Source organism: Ixodes scapularis, unplaced genomic scaffold, assembly GCF_016920785.2.
Source record: "Ixodes scapularis isolate PalLabHiFi unplaced genomic scaffold, ASM1692078v2 PGA_scaffold5__190_contigs__length_132052651, whole genome shotgun sequence".
In the NCBI taxonomy this organism is placed as follows: Eukaryota; Metazoa; Arthropoda; class Arachnida; order Ixodida; family Ixodidae; genus Ixodes; species Ixodes scapularis.
Genome location: NW_024609880.1, coordinates 100,998,271 through 101,019,518, shown reverse-complemented (window position 1 = coordinate 101,019,518; position 21,248 = coordinate 100,998,271). Strand labels below are relative to the sequence as shown.

The 21,248-nt window shown below is 45.8% G+C and overlaps 2 protein-coding genes across 2 annotated transcripts in view; one reads left to right on the top strand and one right to left on the bottom strand.

Annotated features, from left to right (window-relative positions):
- The window catches only part of LOC8032124 (male-specific lethal 1 homolog), a 48,616-nt gene extending 35,081 nt beyond the window's left edge, over window positions 1–13,535 (top strand). Inside the window, exons 3-8 of the mRNA XM_029995823.4 lie at window positions 2,680–3,431; window positions 5,083–5,138; window positions 6,407–6,474; window positions 8,940–9,064; window positions 10,734–10,806; window positions 11,157–13,535. Coding sequence (XP_029851683.3) covers window positions 2,680–3,431; window positions 5,083–5,138; window positions 6,407–6,474; window positions 8,940–9,064; window positions 10,734–10,806; window positions 11,157–11,250 — 1,168 coding nt within the window. The 3' untranslated portion in view covers window positions 11,251–13,535. The remainder of the gene's footprint in view (window positions 1–2,679; window positions 3,432–5,082; window positions 5,139–6,406; window positions 6,475–8,939; window positions 9,065–10,733; window positions 10,807–11,156) is intronic.
- A 1,077-nt stretch (window positions 13,536–14,612) lies between these two features.
- Window positions 14,613–21,248, bottom strand: LOC8035284 (small ubiquitin-related modifier). Its single transcript, XM_002411185.5, has 5 exons — window positions 20,965–21,248; window positions 20,806–20,865; window positions 20,286–20,363; window positions 17,274–17,345; window positions 14,613–15,169 (listed from the first exon to the last, which is right to left on the bottom strand). Exons 1-5 carry the CDS (start codon window positions 20,980–20,982, stop codon window positions 15,107–15,109), a joined length of 291 nt encoding a protein of 96 aa, XP_002411230.1. The 5' UTR covers window positions 20,983–21,248; the 3' UTR covers window positions 14,613–15,106.

Below are 21,248 nucleotides of genomic sequence, written 5' to 3'. Positions count from 1 at the left end.
GTGAACTGAAGCTGCACTCTGTAGGTCCTTGGGTCTCTTGACACTGAGGACTAGATGTCTGGCTGAAAGCCACTGAGCTTGAATTTCAGACCAAACTGTCAATGCATGTGCATCCGGTTTTTCAGGAAATCAATCATATGTCTGGAGGCTGACGCTATGAAGCAGCTAGAATCGTTTACAATCCTACAACGAGGAACTATGAAAAAGATTGGTGTACCTGAAGGCCTTGATCGCAGTCAGATTGGTATGAAAACATTCAGTCTTCAATATTGGCCCCCGTCAGTCTTTGTGAACACTGCTTGGTTGCCTGACTACCTATTCTGAGTTGTTTCAGCTCTGATTTCTGATTAGTCTTGGTGAACCACAACAAGATCTGGGTGTGGGCAACATTGTTCGGTCCAAATAAAGAGCGACATCTGAAATGTGGATATTTACATTAAGGTTGCTTGAGTTTAAAACTTTTGCTAGCTTAGCAGAGACTGTACCAAAACCTGCTGTATTTCTTGAGAGGCCACCAAGTTTCTTCAAGTACCTGAAGTGCTTTTTCTTTGGAACACTGAATCTTACTTATGACAGTGGCAGTTGTAGCAAACTAGTAGTGCATGGAAAGAAGAAAACTCGGATTAATTCAAGCTCCAGGACGCCACGAATTTTCTTTCAATTGTCAGAAGTTTGAGTTATCAGAAATTCATCTAAATATGATGCAGGATAAATTTATGATTCGCTATATGAATGGCTATACATAAAAAGCAGATATTTGATGATTTCCTCTACAAAGGCCTAGTAATCATAAGCAGTTATGCTGCATATGACAGATTGCTGAAATGTATGTGTCAAGTTTATTCATTCCTTAAAAGTGTTATCTATCGTTAACTGTTTAGACGACTCATGACATCTCAAAATGAAATTAAGTTTGTTCATCCAACAAAAAGGTGGGGGCTATTAGCCCCGTTGAGCTTTCTTTTTGTTGAAAATCGGTATACTGCGGAGAGGTAACACTCGCACAAGTGAGCTCCACAGGTTTTGCATCTCTGCAGTGCACCGGTGCTCTGGAGAAAGCGCGCTCAATGGGGCCACGAGAACAAGAAGTATTAATTACACGAAAAGGCCATTTGAACTGAGCGGCTTATAAAAACATTGAAAACATAGCGGGACAACCAAAATTTTTAAATTTGTTTGACATAACAGGAAATATGAAATATCCGAGTTTGAATTATCACAAGCCTACTGTACTGGGGCAACTCCATTCAAATCCGAAAACTTTGGGATAATGAGTGATCTCGCATTAAGAAGCACTAATAAAAGGCACTACATCATTTGCTTCACGAAAAATGTGATATATATTGTTATATCTTACTTTAAACGTGAGCAGAAACTGAAACTTCGGCTCCGTCTGGTAACATTGGCCTCTCGCCGACAAAAGCATGGCTATCATGAGATATGAGATCTTATGTGATCCTTTACGCAATGACGGGCTGGATTGGGCCGGGTCGGCAGGCCGCCGTTGCCGTTGGGGCGGGCGAGTGCCAAGCGCAAGTGTCGTCTGCACTGCACTCGTCACCACGTTTTGGTGTCTAGGAAATTCGACAATGTCTGCACAACTGCGGCATCAGTCTGCACACATAGTGTGAACGAAACTCTGAGAGACAATAATCACATATGGTGGGACGATGACGGCGGTTGTGACGCGGGAGACGGCGGTAACGGCCAGACGGCTCCGAAGAAGTGCGTTGCGCAGGCGCACACCAATCACATGGACACCGCTGAGCGCCGAGGTGAAACGTTGCTGACGTCATCCGTTACGCTTGCCCAGAGATGTAAAAACAAACAGAAAGGGGCAATGGTGATGACGTTTAGCTCAGTAATGGCTAAGCCAACGCCGTAGCCTTCACTGCGCTGTTGTTTGTGCCTCAATTTGCCCGCTAGAGTGAGCTGATTTCGGTAACTTGGCCTATTGCGAAGTTTGCCGGACCATTTGAGAAATATTTAGACAGAACTAGGTTGCGGGTAATATTTGACATGTGGTTTTCCTAGGTGATATCAAAGTGGACTGAATTGTTTTTTCAAAAACAAAAATGAAGCGTAGTGGGAAGACCAAAACATGTGCGTTATGCGCCCATTCTTATTTCAGTTACACTAACCAAGGTGCCCGTCTCTGTAGTGGTACTTCAAATAACTTGGGATTTGGGAAATTTCTGACCCTCAACTGCTTAATTGTTGTTTTCAAAATTTTATTTGTTACCTTCAAAAGTAAGTTTATAGCCACAAACAAATGGGAGCAAAATTGTAAAAAAAATTCAATGCTGCCATCTGTTGGCAGAGCCTCAAACTAAGCCATGAGCAAGCCGGTTCGTCCGAAATGGTTGAGTGAGTGAAACTGGAAAATCAGACGAGCTATACTCATCATGGACAGTTTGAAGATATCTCCATGTTGATGAGCTAGGCTCGTCCAAACGATCAAGGGGTTAAGGAGACACATTGCGAAGTGCAACGTGGGTCTCCTTAACCCTTTAACGTGGGTCTCCTTAACTCCCTTTTCATTCCTACAAGCCCTTCTGCTCTTGTCATTGTGTGTTTTTTGTGTTGTTTATTACTTCATTTTGCTTTACGCAATGCTTCAGCTTACCCCATGTTACAATGAGATATGCCACTAAACAGTTACGTCTTCCTTTGGAACAGGCGGAGATCACCGGAGCGAGTCAGCTCGGAAGAACGCGTTAGTTCTGCAGAGCGAGTGAGTTCTGTGGAACGAGTGAGTTCAGTGGAACGGCTGTGCACGGCAGACATTGTAAAGCTGACAGAGCGTGCGAGACCCGTCGACAGATACACCCCCGAACCAGTGAGGCCCACCAAGAAGGCGAGGTCGACGGAACGAGCAAGGTCGAAAGAACGAGGCAAATCTACAGAACGCGGAAAGTCAACAGAACGTGGAAAGTCGACGGAGCGGAGCAAGTCCACGGAACGTGGGAAGTCTAAAGAACGCAGCAAGTCTACAGAACGAGGCAAATCTAAAGAACGGGGCAAATCGAAGGAACGAAGCAAGTCGAAGGAGAGAGGCAAGTCGAAGGAACGCAGCCAGTCGACGGAACGTAGTAAGTCGACGGAACGGGTGAGGTCGAGGAACCGGGTGAGGTCGAGAGACCGTGTCGGGTCGAAAGACAGGTTGAGGTCGAGAGACCGGTTGAGGCCGACGGAACGAGTGACGTCAGTGGAATGCCTGAGTTCCACGGACGAGGAGGAGGAGGAGGAAAGCCTCGCCAAAAGGGTGGGCACTCCCGTGCCGTCCGAAGGAGGAATGACGCCGCGGTCCTGCCCATCTCCCGCATCCGACCGGGCCTTGGACCCAGCCCTCCTGTGGACCCCGGAGCCATACCCGAGCTGCCCGTCTTCCCGTCGGACCTCGCCGGACCGGCCGTGCTCCAGGATCGAGGGTGAGGGTCCGCGCTGTTTCGCCTGACATAGCATCTGACACTTTCTCTGTGGCAAGGGTTTCCCCCCTGCGTATCCTCCTGGGTTGTCCGAGCACCAAAATATCTAAGACCAAGGGTCAGCAACCTTTTCTTGCAGAGGGTGCTCTGCCACAAAGGTGAGACGGAGTGGGCCATACAGAAAAATGTAAATGGGGGGGGGGGGGGGGGGGGGGGGGGGGAGGGGGGTTGATTAGCACGTACAAATAAAAATATAAAAGCTGGAGTAAGTCTTCGGGTGTTTCGACATATAGAGGTGCTCATCTGTCGTCCGCGAGACCCAAGTCTCCACGGCCCTCATCATAAAAAAGTATGTTTGCTGTTATACGTGCTATCATGAACACTTTGGTCAAAGGCCGCTATCAGATTTCATTGATTTGAAAACTTCAATTAAGAGAGGCTAGCATAAAATGTAACGAGTTTGTTCACTGCAAATACATTCTTAAGCTTATTGTTTGTTTTGGGATTAGCTGATCAACAAACTCATCGGGCAAATCTCTCGAACTTGGCTGAGGTCAGTTTCTAATAAATATTGGAAAATGTGTTTGACGTTGAGTATTCCTGAAAATCAACAAACCAGACTTCAAACTCCCTGTTCACATGGCATACTTTCTCACAAATACTTTCTTTGTGGGACTGTGCTCGTCTCTCATATAGAAGTTGCCCAAAAAGGAAAATTATAGATCCCTCGTTGATATAGGTTCCTGGTGCTGAAAAAGTTTAGGCTTCAGCTCGAAAACTTTCATGTCTCGGAGCATCCCTGCCACAAAGTCTCTTTTTTAATATTTTATGTTTAGGTTATTAAGGTGATGTAAAATACCAGTCAGTAATGCCAAGTCGCACACCCAATCAGAATCGGAAAGATCCTTGCAAAAACTTGCTTCCACATTAAAAAAACAAAAAAAGAAAACATTATTTTGTGAAGTTTAAAAAAAACTGCAAAACTCTTGCTTTTCTTACCGATCAAACTTCTGTGCGGTAACAGACGTCCCCGTAGTACGGCCTTGGGAGTGACAAAAAGCATCCAAATCAACGACGGCACAAGCCGCGATTCCAAGCGACATGTATGCCGGATACGACAGTCTTAATTATTGATTCCGGATGCATCACTTTTGTGCACAACATTTGCTGATGGACAGTACAAGGAAGGCAAATAAAAGAACTAACTGCCTCCAAACACAAACACAATTTTTAAAGTAAACAATACGAGGGAAGGGGAAAACCCTTTTCACCACTACTGCAGTCATCCCTCGCCTCCCGACGCCTCTGAGCATGTGCCTATGTATTTGGGGAGGGGTTCCTTGGCTGCCGTTCAAGGCAGACGTGGGTTCCCCAATGTCGAGAAGTTTGAGAACCCCGTCTGTGCCAAGTCACATTATTAAGTTCTGAAAGAAACAATGTGATTCCTAACTTTCGTTGAAAGAAGAAAAGAAATGCAGTCCAGATTTCTTGGGAAAGAAGTTCCTGGATTTCCCGTTGCTTTGTGTTTAAGTAACTGCCGAATATTTGCTCAGAGTTAGGGGTTAACTAATTTTAGATTTCTTTTCCCCAAAGAAATGCTCGGAGGAGTGCCAGCAACAGTCCCCCTGAAGGGCCAGTGTTTGTTCTTGTGCAGTGCCTACCTGGCGTGTGATCCCCATCCAGAGCGGCTACTCCATGGAAGGAACAGAGGTGAGTGACACAATAACGGGCAGCAATGTTTGCTAGCAGAAATGCCACTGCTGCACGGAGCTTGAACTTTTATAATTGTAGAAAGATGTCGGCTCGCTCTTCGTTGCTGCGCAGTCTCGCGAGAAGTGTATAGACCATTCTCAAGAGCACGTCTTGTCAACGTGTCTGCGGTTCAATTAGTACATATGTAAAGATGTTGCTCTGTGGGCCAGGTAGCGCAAGCTACTGTTCACCACATGAAGGGTGCAGTCGTGGGGTTAAGGGGGACACTACCCAGAAAAAAACAAAATTTCTGCAAAAAAGTTGATTTTGAATAATGACATCTTTACATCCACCAACATCTAGAAAGCATTCCCAGAAAGTTTAATTAGTTTACACTGGATAGTTAATTTTTTATAAATTATTTTCTGTCCACCAAAGCTGAAGAAAAGGTAGGGTTTGGAGCACTTTGAATGCATTTTTCTCCGTTCCACTTTTTAGTATAAATTCCATTTTAGTCAACCTATCGTTTCATAATGGCGATACAGGGAAGGCTCATTCTTCCCTTTTCCTGACTGAAATTTAATAAGGAATGCGCCTATGGAATCTTTTTGTCGCTTTACAGATGTCTTTTATAAAAAAATGTCATTTTGTCGAACACACAGAAGACTAAAAAGTTGACCAATTTCGCTGGAGAGAAAATTTATAGAAATAAATTACTTTTTACAAAATACTTTCCATAGCCACACCCCCTAGGCATTCTGCTACATATCTAGCGAATAAAAATCTTGAATATTGTGATAGTTTTCCAACGATAGATTAACTAAACAATGTAGGCGTGTTGCTGATAGAAGCTGCTCTAACTTCCTTCCCATTGAACCGACAGACCTGAAATTTTTGTTATGCACCCTCTAGCATGACCACCAGCCTACCCTGTAAATTTCATTAATTTTAAACCAAGGGTTTAGAAGTTGACCCTCCTAGGGGGTGTGCTGTCCACTAACCGCTTCGACTGCAATGTCCAAGTTGGCTTTGCAGCACCGACGTTGAGAGTCTACGACAGCATAGAGCATGTAGTAGAGATTATAGATTCTAGCAGACATACTTGTGTGCAATCTGGAATCTAAGAAGTTGAGTGCATCCTGTTCTAATAACTCGGCACCCCACAATCGCAGCTGCCGATAACGGCACTGTTCTATCATCTTTATCGCATCCTAAATGTAAACTATCTAGAGTGGAATATAATGGATTGTCACCCTCCCACCCTGTCTCTCATATCTGCCACTCAGAACCTGGATGACGAGATTTTCCTCAAACGGCACCTCAAGTCGGAGATTGACGAGCGACGTCGGAAAAGGTGGGCGCACAGTCTTGCCGTACTGTCTGGCATGTTGTCTGCTTTAGGGCTCACCCTTTGCCCTTCTTCTGTCCCGCTTAGGTGCTGCTCTTGCATCCGTAAGTACTGGGATCAAGGTGTAGCAGGCCTTGATTGGATGCCCCGCCGCACACACACCCGCGGTGTCACTAGTGGCTCGGGCTCGGCACGTTTGGCACCCACCTCTCGAAAGTTCAGGCCCGTTCACACACATGCGCTTGCTGAGAACCGAGTTCCCCGCAGTCTCTTACGATTAGAGAGAGCACCCTGGCACGCTGGCGCCGTCTATAAGGTGCCCCTGGCACTGCATCCAACTAGAATGAAGGTGTTGCATTATTTGTGAGATCAAGTGTATGTACCATCTGTGACAAACAGTTCTTTATAACATTGTCAAAAGTTTTTCGAGCCAAGTAAAAAAGAATGACGCACAAAATAAAAAGGCTCGAGGTACACCTAAGCACTTCTTATGAGTTGAGAATGCGAAAGCATGCACGCCGCTCTTCCGCTCCCTTTTGTCGTCTGCTTCAAACTTGCGTCGACGGTCGAGCGCGCCTGCCGACCTTGGACATGGAGCCGCTGCCTCACGGACATGCAGCGCCGTGGGGTGGCGGTCATTCAAAATGACGCGCAGCGGCCAGTGGGTGCCTCGTCGATGCATGCCAGCCAATGGGACCGAAGCCGAAATCCATCAGCTCTACTCCGCTCCTTTGGGACCGAGGAAACTAGGTGCCGTTGTCTAGGCTTTTCGCGTGGTTTCATAGCTGGGAGCTGGCTTCACTTGAAGAAAGGATTTAAGGTGCCGTTTGGCGCGCTTCAAACTGATGACGTCAGCTCGCTCCAAGGGACAGTTAATGCTTTCGCATTAATAGGAAAAATATACAAAAATACCAAGTGTGTGAACAAGCCTCTCGATGGACGTTTTGGGCGTTTTAAGATGCTAGCATCTGGTACTTTTCAATCATTTGTCTTTCTCAGGCAGAAAAAAAAAAGTTAGTTTTTTGTTATTTAGTTGATATTGCAAGCAACTGAATGTCTCATGCTTTACAGTATGAGGACCAGGCTTTTTTTGCAAGCTTTGGTCTGGAAAGGCAGCTATATTTAGGGCAGCGAAAAAAATACTCTTCTTCACATCTGTAGGCAAGAGCAAGTATGTGGCCGGATCATTGTTCACCAAACAGTCATTCCCACCTTCATTGGAAGTTAGGCAATTGTTTGGATTTTCAGCAGAGCTACTTGAGTGAACATTATGGTGTGTCTGTATTCTGTTAGCTAGGATAGTGAGAATATTAAAATTTTCTAATAGTGGTTTCGAAGAATATGCTATTCAATGTTCACTTAGAGGTGAACTGCGATATTCATACTTTTGGAATTGTTTATCGTGGAGGGTTTATCCCGAATGCGCGTATTACCGAGCACTGGTGCTCTGCAGAGAAGCAACACCTGCAGAGCTTGCTTTTGCGGATGTTGCTTTTCTGCAGTGCACCGCTGCTCGGCAAGAAACACACTCAACAGAGCTAACCTGCCACGATCTACACTTCGAAAAGTACAATACCACAGTCGCATGCTCAGAATAAAAGCACACTTTCGAAGAGGGATGGTGCTGACCTGGTGTGTTTGAAAAGAAGCAAAACCCTTGTGACTGTTGGTAACTATGTTGCAGTAAAATCTTTAAAAGGAACTGGCTATTGTGCAAGAGGATATGTTAGGGAGAGATGCCCTGACAACAGGCACGTAACCAGGGGGGGGGGGGCTCATTAGGCCCGCCCGCCCGCCCGCCCGCCCGCCCCCCCCCCCCCCCCCCCCCCCCTCCCCCCCCCCCCAAAATCTTCCGTTTCCATTTTGCTGGGGCCTCCCCTCCCCCTCATAAATCATTTTGTCATGGGCAGCCCCCCCCCCCCCCCCCCCCCCCCTTCCTCCCTGAAACAAAATCCTGGCTACGTGCCTGCCTGACAACTTGCGTCAAGCATTCGTAATTGACTTTTTTTCTTTTTTTTTTCATATTTTAGATTAAAGAAAAGAGAATTGCGCATAGTAAAAATATTTATAAATCCCCTATGGCTGGCCCCTATAAGTAAAACATTTTTATAGGTTTCATTTTGCATAATTCTTTGGGCACCTCAATGTAGGCATTGCAGTTCCTGAGGCCATAGTAGTTAGATTAAAATTAACTTAGAAATGGGCAAGTGGAAGCTTGGGAACAACCTTCACGAGTTCAGCCAAGTTTCTGTTTAATGGAGAAACTATTCGATCAGAGAATATTAAGCCAAAACCACTATTCATTTCGCACTAAAAATCCACTATTCACATCTTTTTTTATTGCAAAGCGCATCCGCGGTGTCTACTTTCCAGCACAGGTGACCAGATCGAGAACCACAGTAGCTTGTGCCACCTAGTCTAAGCCTAAGGGGGAATGTCAGGTGCATGTTGCCGACCACGTCGCTGCGCAGGTGGGACATGCAGCAGCTGCGGGAGCAGCGGCGCACGGAGCGCCTGAGGCGACGGCTTCTTCCCGATGCGGGGCGGGGGAGGTCCAGTTCCTGCCTCCAGTCCTTCTGCAGCCACCCGAGGAACGGTGAGCAGACGGCCTCGCCGAGTCCGACTTTATGCAAAGTGCTAGCTCACCCGCTTCTTTTGCGGGGGTTGTGTTGACGACAGAACACCGAGCTCTGATTGAAGGATAGTGGGTAGACCTCAAAGCAAACTGAAGCCAAGCAACGCGTCTGTGGCAGGTTTGCACAGTCGCGTTTGCCTTAATTTGTTTTTAGCACCGACGTGAACCTCACCAGGAACAATTAATTTTAGGGGGAATCAGATTCATTTATTATTTTAATAATATTGCCAGCCGCCTGATCGGTGGACGAGGCAGGACTTGGAGATAATTTTCAGTCGAACCGACCTCCGCCGTCATGAGATTACCCAATTGCAACATGTTGTGTCACCTTTTGAAAGGAGTACCGACTTCATCGGCATCTGCGTTCCAATTTGCGAGGGTGTCCTCGTGTCTTTCACGAGAATGGTGTTATGCTTTTAAATTTCGAGAGACAAAATTCACGACTAGAATTTGCCATGTACAGGTGCCAATTTTTCCAGCCCATTTTACATTCTGCCCTGGTATCAATGCCACCCATAGAAAGGAACAAAACGTTCAAGCAAAGTTTGCAAAGCTGGCAGAGGGACAGCACTAGATTTACAGTTGGAAACAGACATGCTGGAATAAATCGGCTAAATTAAAATTTAAGTTTGAGTAGCTGCCTGTAGTGTGCCATCATTGAAATGGCTGGCTCTGATACAGCTGCAGTCTATCAGCCCAATCAGCGAGCTTCATCTTTGACTTCAGGAGGTGCGACAATGTGGTAGTACAGTGAAACCCGTTTAGAACGAACCCACGTACAGCGAAATATTGTCAATATTGAACTTACGGAAAATTTAAATAAAAATGCATGGAAAAAGTACTTTTTTTTTATAACGAACAACATATTGGCTATATCAAACTTTTTCCCCCGGAACGGCTTCCAAAAACAAGCAAACAATCGTCTTCTAGCCTGTCCCCCCCCCCCCCCCCCCCCAAAAAAAAGTAGGAAAGAAAATACCAAAAGCTCAAGCTGCAAACAAATTTGAGCGAGGAGAAGCGATTCAAAAGGGAAGAAAGCTAAAAAACACCGCACGCAGACGCAGAAAAAAAAAAAAAAACTTTTCATCCCAAAGCGGTTGCCCACAAAGAGAAGCAATTCAGAAGGGGTGATAAGCTAAAAGAACAAACACTGCATGCATGCAAAAAAAAAAAAAAATCTTTTTAGCACTTTGTTACAAGGCGGAAGCGAAGAGATGAGAAAGAAAGAGAAGCCTTCGCCTTACAACGAACACATTGTGGAAGTTTGTTGTAGATGGTTTTTGCTATATCAAACTACTTGCTATATCAAACTGATCGTAGCATTTCCTGCTGTTCGTTATAAACGGGTCTGACTGTACTTGTAGAAAGTAGGGGCTGTTCTAAATAGTCACTCAACACGCTCACAAAAATGCATTAAATTTCCTCGGCTGGCAGTGAAAATGTGTCGCATTCACACGACTAAAGTGATCTGACACAAGAGAGCTCACCTGTAAGCCCACTTATTCGGTTGTCCACTATCTGAAGCTCAAGGAAGAAAGGAACGTCCACAAATTCATGCAGAAGCGATTATGTGACTGCTCTAGGGTGGCTCCTCTGTTTGTTTATCCCAGCCCTTTCTTCTTCCTTGCAGTGCATTTTGTGGAGGTGGTGGAGGCTCTACCCGTGGTGGCCTTTGGCCAGCCCATCCCCAGCTTAGAGCCGTCGTAAGTTCTTCTCCACTTCACTTGTCGAAGGCTACAGGTGTTTGCGACACACTGCCGTAATCTGTAGTTATTGAAGCACTTGCAGTGCACCTTTTCTATGGGAATAGGGGAATACATTTAAAGTAAGCATGCCTAATATTGGTGCTGGAACATTTGATGTACTGATACAACAAAGGTTTTATCCTGAAAACAAAAATGCTTTTCTATTTGTGCTCACATTTATGGTGCAGTGGTGCTTTGATGATGCACAGTGCCCGTTTAGTGTGGCTCAACCCCACTCGTGTACAGACCAGATAAAATCGAGGGCATTAGCAGACGGCCAGACTGAGATGCTTGCCCGCCACTTGCAGGGAGTTTGCGGTGCCGTGGTTTGATCTGGCAGAACGGCAGCAGCGGAGGGCGAAGTGCCGGCGGCGCTCCTCCCACAGTTCCAGCAACAAGTAGTAGCCGTGCAGAGCCAGACAACAGACATCCCGGCACACGAGGACCGCCGTACGACATGCCCGTTCAGCGGCATGCGGGGACATGTGCGGAGCAGCGCGCGACTTCCGCATGGCAGGGTGCAGCCTGGGACATCTGCCAACGACTGCAGTTCGCGCACGCGTCATCGCCGGAGCGTCAACATCTCCGAGCACACGCCAGAGCAGACGGACTAGAAGCGCTTGCCAGCATGCGGAAAAACGATCTTGGCGGTTGCACTCGCGTGACTTTGAAGGGTGCTCCGTTTGAAAGAGCACTCGTACAACAATCAAATCACATTTCGAAGCCTTGCACCCGTGCCCCCTTTCAAAGAGCTGCGCCGAACTTGCAAAAGACAGTGCTAATCTCACAGCGGAGAGTTTTACCAAGCCACATACGAGCCTTCAGGGAGGTCGTAGCCATTTGGGTTTTTAACTGGCGAGCAAGAAATTATATTCCTTATTTGGAACAATAAGCTCGATCAAGCGGGGGATCAAACCAGCTAAGGTCCGCCCACTCCATGATCCGCAAAGGATTCAATGTCGTCTGCTTTGACTTGTGCCCAGGCGCTCCCTAGGCTGCAGTGGCCACAGTGTTGTTTGCCCTCTTCAATCAAGGCCCGCAGAGAAGCGTAGAAAATGCGAGGTGCAATACAGTGCCTCAACCAAGCACGAACTGAGAAATGTTTCCAGTAGGCTGTGAGTCTTCTAACAGGGTTGTTTTTCCCAAACTGAACAAAAAAAAGAAAAAACCCTTTTTTAATTGTACAGGAGCCAGGAAGGGAATCTGCACGCAAACACAGATACCCTGAGCTCGTTCGACGCGCAATGAACTGCTTTGTACAACATTGCCAGCCAAGACAAGTGGAGACCTGGACAGTTTTACGGTGCTTCGGTGTTTGGAAGATCGAAGGAAAGGAATTTCAAGAGCTTTGAATGCCTTTCCTCTCCTCATGAAAGCTTTTTTTTGCCCGCTACGCCTCATCAGTTTTGTGACTTGTCTATATTGAGCGCAAGGCAGGGCTCACTTCGGTTGACAGCCATTTTTTTTGTAAATACTACTAGCAAATTGAGTTTCTTCCTGTTTTAGGTGGAGAGGCCTGTCATTTACCTTTATTTTAAAAAGAATATTGCCAGTTGTTGCTAATAGGTTTAGTGCTGTTTTTTTTTAATCTTAAGTTGTTAAAGACAAATTAAATTCAGAGTTGTTACTAAGCCCTGCTATCCGGTTATGAAATTGCTCATAAAAGATCAAGGTACAATGAGAGGGTTATTTATAACATTTATAGCTCAAAGTTGCCAGAACTGAAACATTGTCATACATTCCTACAAAAGGATAAGTGTTTTGGGATGTGTGCCCTGAAAAGCTACTACAACTACTTTCTTTGCTCTGCAAGGGAGAACTACCGTATTTACTCGCATATTGGCGGCTTAGGAAAACCAATGAACCTAGCGAGCCAGCTATTGCTGCACGTTTGCATCTGCAGTGCAAGTGATCATCATACGTCTAAAGCAGAGTGAAAACAGCACACAAGGTGTTGCCAAATGATCGAAAGCTTAGAGGCCAAACACTGACTCTTGCATCCACTTTCATGCAGAAAATTGCTGTGCAAAGTAGTGCCAACGAAATGACGAAGTTTAGAAAAGGTTTTGACCGAAGACTGTTACCTGCTTCGAGACTATCCGGGCAACTGCCATCTGATCACGTGAGAATCTCTCGTGCTTGGATAGTTTTGCAAAACACGTTTAATGTACCTCGGCATTTAGAAAACACCCTTGTAGACAATATGGCGCTCTGTGTGCTTAGTGGAAAGGTCGCACATGGGCTTCATTCAATTAGAGAATACATGCTCCACCGGTATGCGAGTAGATGCGGTGCTCCTTGCATAACCTAGACACGTTTTGTTGCAATTTTATTTGTCACGTTTTGGTTGGAGTGAACGAAACCAGGTGCAGCGACGAATCCGCGAATCCAGACATGAACGGAGATCTGCAGCAAGGATGAATGCAGCCTGTTGGAGAAAAACCGAAGGCGTATTTCGCGCTAGTGAACCAACCCGGCGCCTGTTTGGAAAAAGGCAACCAGTTGCCCATTTGGCAGACGCTTGAAAAGAGATGCTATGCAACTCATGTACATAGAGGGTTGTTCTCCCAACTGCCTACCTTGGCAGTGCTATAGTCATCCCATTCATTGAAGTCACCTGTAATTATACTTGTTCACAATAAATCTCACCATTTTGGGATGCATGCCCTGTGGAGGCTGCAAGCAATGCATAATGCCTTGCCTGTGTGTGTATATGATACTGCACTGCTCACCAACAGCATACCCAGAGCACTGCTACCTACAACTAGTCGGACCGATTTAACTGCACCTGCTCTCGGCATTAAATTCTTTTCGCTTCATTGTCGAGTCTAGCAATGTTGCCAATGCTGCACATGTGGCTTGCGTGTCATTTTCTTGCACCCACATATGCAGTTTCGACAGTGCTGCGGAAACTATGCTAGCCTTGACAATGTAGCTCAAAAGGTTGGTGCCGCAAAACTGAGAAGACAAGTTTGCTGGGACGTCAAAACGCCAAGCTCTGGTTGAAATGATTAGTGAAGAGACCTAAAGCCTCCACTGCACTTGTCAAATGCACTCAAATGCAAATGGCGGACGCTGGCACTGTAATAAGAGCTAGCCTTATATCTACCCACCAATCACTCCAACCAGAGCTCGACATTCTTAAGACCCCACACACTCTCGAATGCTCCTGTTTCTCGGCGCATGGCATCCGTGCAAGACAATGCCAAGCACCAATTCTGGGCAGCAACTACCGAGGGCCTGTTCACGTCTTGGAAGCTTCTCTGAATTAGCCAGCTCTTTTCCTCTTGAACATTTTCCCGCAGAGGGAGGCAACGCCATGCTAAAAAGTACTCGCAGGGTGCAGCCCCGTAATATTTGTGCTTTAAACCTTGTTTTGAGGTTGTTTTGAACTTGGTCACCAACAGGATGAGGATGCCCAGCCTCTAGCAGCTCAATGGCCTCTGCCAAGCCTCGACTGTGTGCGCAAACTCGAGGCTCGTGATATGCTGAAACGATATTGAAGTTGGGAAGCTTGCACTGGAGGAAAGACAATGAACCTCCTTGCCTCTCTCATCCTGTTAGCGACCATAACTATGCTATACTTGTCTTTGCAACGGTTAAAGACTGCAAACAGGATTACGCACGCACGGCAACTACGTCTGCAAATTGTCGCACCTTCCCGTGGTGCCTAAAACCTCGCAACCCCTGGCTTTCCAGGCCATCCTGTGTTTGTAGGCCACCCAAACAACCACCGCAATCAGTGAGGACAGCTGCAACACACGGGCGACAAAATCTCTTTATTCGCGACTCTCGAGGAATGTGCCCGCCCCGAGACGTCGCGGGAGAGACGAAGGTCCGTAGCTCGACTTCGAGCTCAACGCTACAAATTTAAGGGGGCAAAAAAAACGAAAAAACCAGCAACAAAGCACAGAGAAAATGTTAAATCTTCGGCCACAGCAAGGCAGACGGTATGCACACGGGGGTAATGCTTTCTAGAGGTGCACGCCACAATCCATCTCTGAAGCGCTGCGGTGTCGACGAGGGAAAGCGATTTGTACAGCAGTGGGGCGGCAGACGGCGCCGGCCGCGAGGTGCCACCTACGGCGTGCCGTCTGTCGTCCCCGCCCGGGCGGGGCGTGGCGCCGTGGCCCGGTGGACCAATGCGAGATGGGAGTGTACAAGTGATTTTAGTTAAATGGCGGTCACGGCGGTGGCAGTGGATGCCACCCTCTCGCCGCCCCCCGGGCTGCCGTGGCGGCTCACACCTGTAGTCTGGCTAGAGGCTGCCTCCCGTCTGCTCTTGGTACACCTCTATGACGTCGTCGTTCACCATCTCCAGCTGCAACGGGGGATTCGGTACAAGCCAGGAGGGTGAAGACGTGGGATCAGAACACGGCAAATCGTAGGCGCTGACATTGGTAATCCCGAGAGGAAGAATGAGAAAGAAAGCAACAAAAACACGGAAAAAGAGCAGATGATAGGGTAGGGGTGCTCATTTTGCCACAACGGTTGAGGTTGTTTGCCACAACAGTTGGAAGTTGTTCTGGCACTTGTCAATTTAACTTTTTTTTTTTATATATATAATGCTTGATGCAGGTTTTTTTTTTTTTTTTTTGGAAAGTAAGCTAGAAAATGGCTACGCAGAGACCTTCCAGTTGATGTTTGACCACTTTTTTGCATATCTCAAAGCGTCGCCATCGATATGGGCCCGTCGAGACCATCCACTGAGATCATCAATGACTGCATCTATGCCTCGCCGTTCCGAAACAGCCAAAAAGTACAAGGACTTTTCCTAGGGGTCAACAACCCACGGCCCACGAGGCAGTTTCGTGTGGCCCCTGCCACTTCCTCACGCAGACTCGAGGACCACACGACAGTTTTGACCAGTGCTGTAGGTGTTACCGAAAAAAAAGTAACGAAGTACGTTACTCGTTACTTGCAAATAAAAGGGATGCGATACCGACCTATGTTACCTCAATATAAAGGAATGTGTTACCGTTACCGATAAAACGTAACGCACGTTAGCTTTGCGTTACATTTTTAATTATGAATGAACAAGTTTTACTGTTTTGACGTTGGAGGTATGCATAAGCGCTATATTTCAAGAAACATTATGTTCATGCAGAAACTGAACATAATTTATCTTTTTTATGATTTCACCTAAATACAAAAGAAAAGTGCAAAAAACTAAAATTCACATGGCTTGGTGCCCCCAAAAAAAGAATTGAAGTTTAAATTTTTTTGGTCTTAAGAAGTAACGAGTAACGTAATTGCATTACTTAAAATAAGTAACGTAAGTATGTTGCCTGTTACTGTTTTGAAAAAGTAACAAGTTCATTACTATGTTACCGAAAACAGTAAAGCATTACCCGTACTGCAGTTACTTGTAACGCATTGCCACCAACACTGGTTCTGACCTCGAATTGGGATTGTCAGACACCCCATAATTGGGAAGAGAACATCTTCACCTCCTTTTTGCCTCTTCTTCGACTGCCCCCCCCCCCCCCCCTCCCTTCCCCCCTCCCACTGCATCCTCCCTTCGCGAATTGCCATCCTTGTCGGCTTTGTGGCGACTCCGCCCACCGCTTAAAAAGTTTGCCGACCCCTGCTCTACATTATTACATTACCTCTATCACATGGGCAGTATGATTTAGCAACGCATAGGTCCTCCCTTGTAGAATTGTTTCAGCGGGAAGTCTTATCGCTCCCAACGTTCTTGCACTAAAAATGGTTCAGAGGCCTACAAACTTTGTTAGCAGCAACCCACAAACTGGGCAGAAGATACAAAATTTCTGGTAAGCCCAGCTGCACCTAAATTGCACTCAAACCAGAAAGAAATCCTTCCCTACGGGCAACTCCCAAAGGTGTCCCTTCACTTAGTCATTGTTTAGGCCTACTAGCCGTGTGTTGCCTCTCGTAAGTCAAGACCAAGCTCCAAACCAAACGGGGCAAAGGCTCGTCAACACAGTCCAAGTCATTCATTTGCTTTCGACAGTTACGCCTCGGAAACTATTGCCACTCTTCAGACCTTTTGTGACTAACCAGGATGGAGTTCCAATATAGAAGTATAATGAAACCAAAGCCGAAATAAATTAAATATGTAACAAGGACATCCAGGCTTAAAATGAAGTTGCAACAGGGCAACTCGGAAAGCTTCCAAGCGGCAGCCCGTGCCCCACTATGACTGGTAGTGTCTTTGGCACTATTCCAACAAGGTAAATAGAGCAAACTGCTTATTTAACCCATCATATGGCTAACGTCGTTAATGATTTCAATAGTTTGGTACCCCTGGTTTCTACTTAAACCCTGGGGGCACTGGTTTCTTGCCTGCATAGAGCTTTTTTTTTTTTTTTTCCATTATCTCAGTGTCCACAGCAAAAGTCACAACTATTTGTCGCATAGCCCGTAATGTGAATAGCAAAGAAGGAAAACTAAACACCCACCTGCTTAGGAGTTTCGTCGTCGTTTATCCTCTTGCCATCAAAAAGGAACCTCAGTGACGCGACGGACATTGCCTGTTTGCAAGAACGGACAACACTGTAGAGCAACATTGTAAAAGAAGCATACTTGGGTAGTAATTCAATTACAGTAATTGAATTCTTTGGTAATTAAAATTAATTACTTTTGGCTTAAAGGGATTGTAATTTAAGTACTTTCTAGCATTAGTGATTGCAGAATTTCAAACAATTACAATTACTTTTGCAAGACTTTGTGGTACCGACAGAACCTCTCTGAAAGTCTCGGCACAAGCGCCCTCGCGCTCGGTGACACACTCGCACACATAGACATGCACGCACAACAAATATAGTGTTGCATTGTTTGTTGCTTATGCTGTGGGCTGAGAGACAATCCTCTTTGGAGCCTACCTCAACGGCACCGTGTAGCGCCATCTGTGGTGCGAACAGGAAACAATAATGTGAAGATGCCAAAATATTTAAAGGAAAAACAAAAATAGCTTCAGCTTTAAGCCGATGTTGGGGATTTTAATTTTCTATGAAGGCATTTTTCTTCTTTAGCCAGTTTTTTTTTTTTTTTTTTTTTAAGTCCCTCTTTCAGTAGTCACATATTTGTTTCTTTGTATTATTTTCAAGTTTATTTCCTGTCAGGTTTACTTCGGATATTATTTGCATAAGCATTTTGGAGACTGACCTTGTACGTGTGAATATTATCACCACTGATTCAAGAGCCCCGATTAGGTTTTTGTATACTTCTGAGCCATTATAATCTCAACTCAATGCAAATAATTTACAATGACATATATGTTTGTGTGTGAATGTGGTCGTATTAGCGTGTGTGGATTGTAGTTTTATATTAACACTATTAACATATTAATATATGACTAATTGTCACATTTTTATTTGCCTGGCTAACAAAAGTCTGTCAACCCAATTTTTTCTCTAGCGATCTGGCGTCTTGAAGTATATGAAGTAACTTATTATTATTTATAGAAAATATAAGAATGTAGTACTTCATTGCCCCAAACAGCCAAGTTCTACCATGAATTTAGCAAAATTCATAAAAGGAGAGTATGATATGTCACATTTATGCAGCGATACTTAAGCCTCCTCAAACATTGGGTCAAGGAATGAACGAATCTGTTGGATTCTATACAACTTGTTTAAAGTTATATGGCCCAAATCGGGTTGTTTCTAGAAGTAATTGTAAAGTAATTGCAATACTTTTTAAAATTAATTTGTAATGAATTACTTTTCACCTATTGGTAATTGTAATTAAATTACATTTTGGAAGTAATTTACCCATGTATGGAAAGTAGGGAGACCATCTGAACAAAAAGACTTAAAGGACAGGCTTCCACCTCTATGAGCCACTAATCTGCAAGACTGTTGGTTTTTTCAGGTGATCACTAGCTGCGAAGTCACTTGGAGAAACCACCTGAACCTCAGGGTGCGTCTACCAAAGAACTGCTATCCAAAAACCCACTCCGAACAAAGTCCAACTTCTTGTTTTGCCAGTTCCAGGGCTAAACAAAATGTTCTCGGGAAAATACTGGCAGTGCGAACTAGCAGATGGGCTCAAGGGTGTTCATTTGTATGCCACACTTTTGGTTCTACAATTTTCTTGTAGGCCCACTTCAGACGGGGCTCCCAGCGATTTCGGTGTTGCTGGTGAGTAGTTCCCTAGTTTTCCCTAGTGCAACATAATTGCTAGGATCACGTCCGACTCGAAACGGATGAGCAACTCGGACATCTCCGAGACGTTTGAAGCGGCAGCACCCACTCAGGTGAGCAATATTTTCACGTGACGGCCGTGCCGGCGATGTTGACAACTGAAGACTTGGTTCTGGTTTGGAATTGATAGTTTTTTTGGAAAAAAACCTTTTCAGAAAGATGAGCCAGTATTCTCAACACCATTTAAAGGTATAAAAAAAAAAAGTTTATAGCACGTAACTGCGTGTCTAAATAGTGCAAGAAAAAAAAAACTTAATGATGATGATGGCAAATCGCAGCAATTGGTTGCTGCATGCGAACGCTGACGGCCTGTGTTGCTGGTGTTGTGACGTCAAGTTGCTGGGAGATATTGCACAGTCTGAAGTGGGCCGTAAGGGCTATTCACACACTTGCGCTGAGTTCAACCGAGTGCGAGAGTTCGTATGACAACAGCTGCCTCGGCTCGAACAAAACAAGGTAAAAACCGGTTTTGTTGAAGCCAACGCAGCTGTTGCCATAGCCACCCTTGCAATACTCGGTCAGACTCAACACAAATGTGTGAATCGCCCTTTAGGCCCGCTTTAGACGGGGTAATTTTCCCAGCAATTTCGGGGCTGCTGGCGAGTTGTTCCCTAGCTTTCCCCAGATCCTCGCGCTGCAACACGAATTGCTGGGATTGAGTTCGGCTCAAAACGGGCAAGCAGCTCGGACAATTTGTAGATGTTTGAAGCGGTAGCGCGCCAATCAGGGACACTGTATTTTCACGTGATAGCCCTGTGGTGGAGATGATGACAACTAAAGACTGGGTTCAACGTGGTTCTGGTTTGAAATGGATCGTTTCTGGGAATACATTGCTTCAGAAAAATGAGTTTGTATTCTCAAAGCCATTTAAAGATATAAAAAAACATGTTTATTGCCCGTAACTGTGTGCCTAAATAGTGTAAAAGAATTTAAATGTAATGGTGACGATGGCAAATCGTAGAAATTTGGTTGCTGCGTGTGAAAGCGAGCGGCCCGTGTTGTTGGGGTTGCGGCGTCAAGTTGCTGGGAAAACTTCCCGTCTGAAAGGGGACTTACCAGCACTAATCCTACTGTGCCAGTTTCTTTTTAATGAATCGGATGCGCACCCGATTCATTAAAAAGAAAACTTGCAACGCTGGTAGTGCAACTACAATACAAGTTCATCGCAAAGAAAAAAGAAAAAAGGAAAACAACCTGAGACTGAATCAAAATTTGCGCGCCTTTGACCAAGTCGCGGGCGTGCAAAAAGGTGTACGGAGAACTCACCACACGCTCGCTGTAAGACTTCTTCAGCTTTCCCATCTGGGTGGTCATCTTGACTTTGAAATGAATTTCGTTCCCGTCCTGCACGAGCAGAGGCGATCAGACGCGCGGTGAACAGCATGCCATTGACGCGCTCACACACGCGGGGAGCACGGAAGTCTCTTTGAAAGCCGCCGGTTACGTCACCGACTAAATCTTCCCAGCCGTGAAACTTCGGAAAACAAGAAGACGTTTAGGCTCGTACGACGGGGTAAGTCCGTTTTTATCGGCACGAAGAATCAGTTCCTGAGTAGTTCTCGTCCGGAGGGGGATTACGAAGTTGGCCGACCGCGGGAACGTCGCAATGTGTCGAGTTGCAACAACGGCGATTAGGCCTACGGATGGCGTTTTGTGAGCCGTGCATTCGCCGGGGTTTGTGCGACGGCGCCCGCTCACGACCGAGGCCTTCCGAACTTTAGAGGCCATGCTCAGGAGCCGACTTTGCTCGACCGAAACAGGAGGCAAAGCAGAGTTGAATACGCACCTGGCCGACCACCTTGAGCTTGATGTATTCGCAACTGTCACCCCCATCGGCTTTGGAATCCTGTCGGCGTCGTCCGCGGACGTCGCGAACAGGGGCACAGTTAGTGTCTGGCTTCGAACGAGCATCGACAGCTTGTGGAAGCGTCTAGTGTTCACCTACCTGGTTAGAATCGGACATCTTCGGTGGGGGGGATATGTTCCCTTTTTTTTTTCGACGGATCCGATCCACGCTCGTCTCCCTGGTGCTGGCACCGGAAACCCCCGGAACTTAACGGCTCCGCAATTAGCGCCTTGGTAATCCGGCAGGTGGCGACAATGGGGAATCGCGAAATGTTGTACAAACTTTGCGACACCAATCTTATGCAGTTATATCATTAGATACAAGGCAGTTATTCAGACATATTTAATATATATATACGTATATATTAAAATAAACATTAGTAT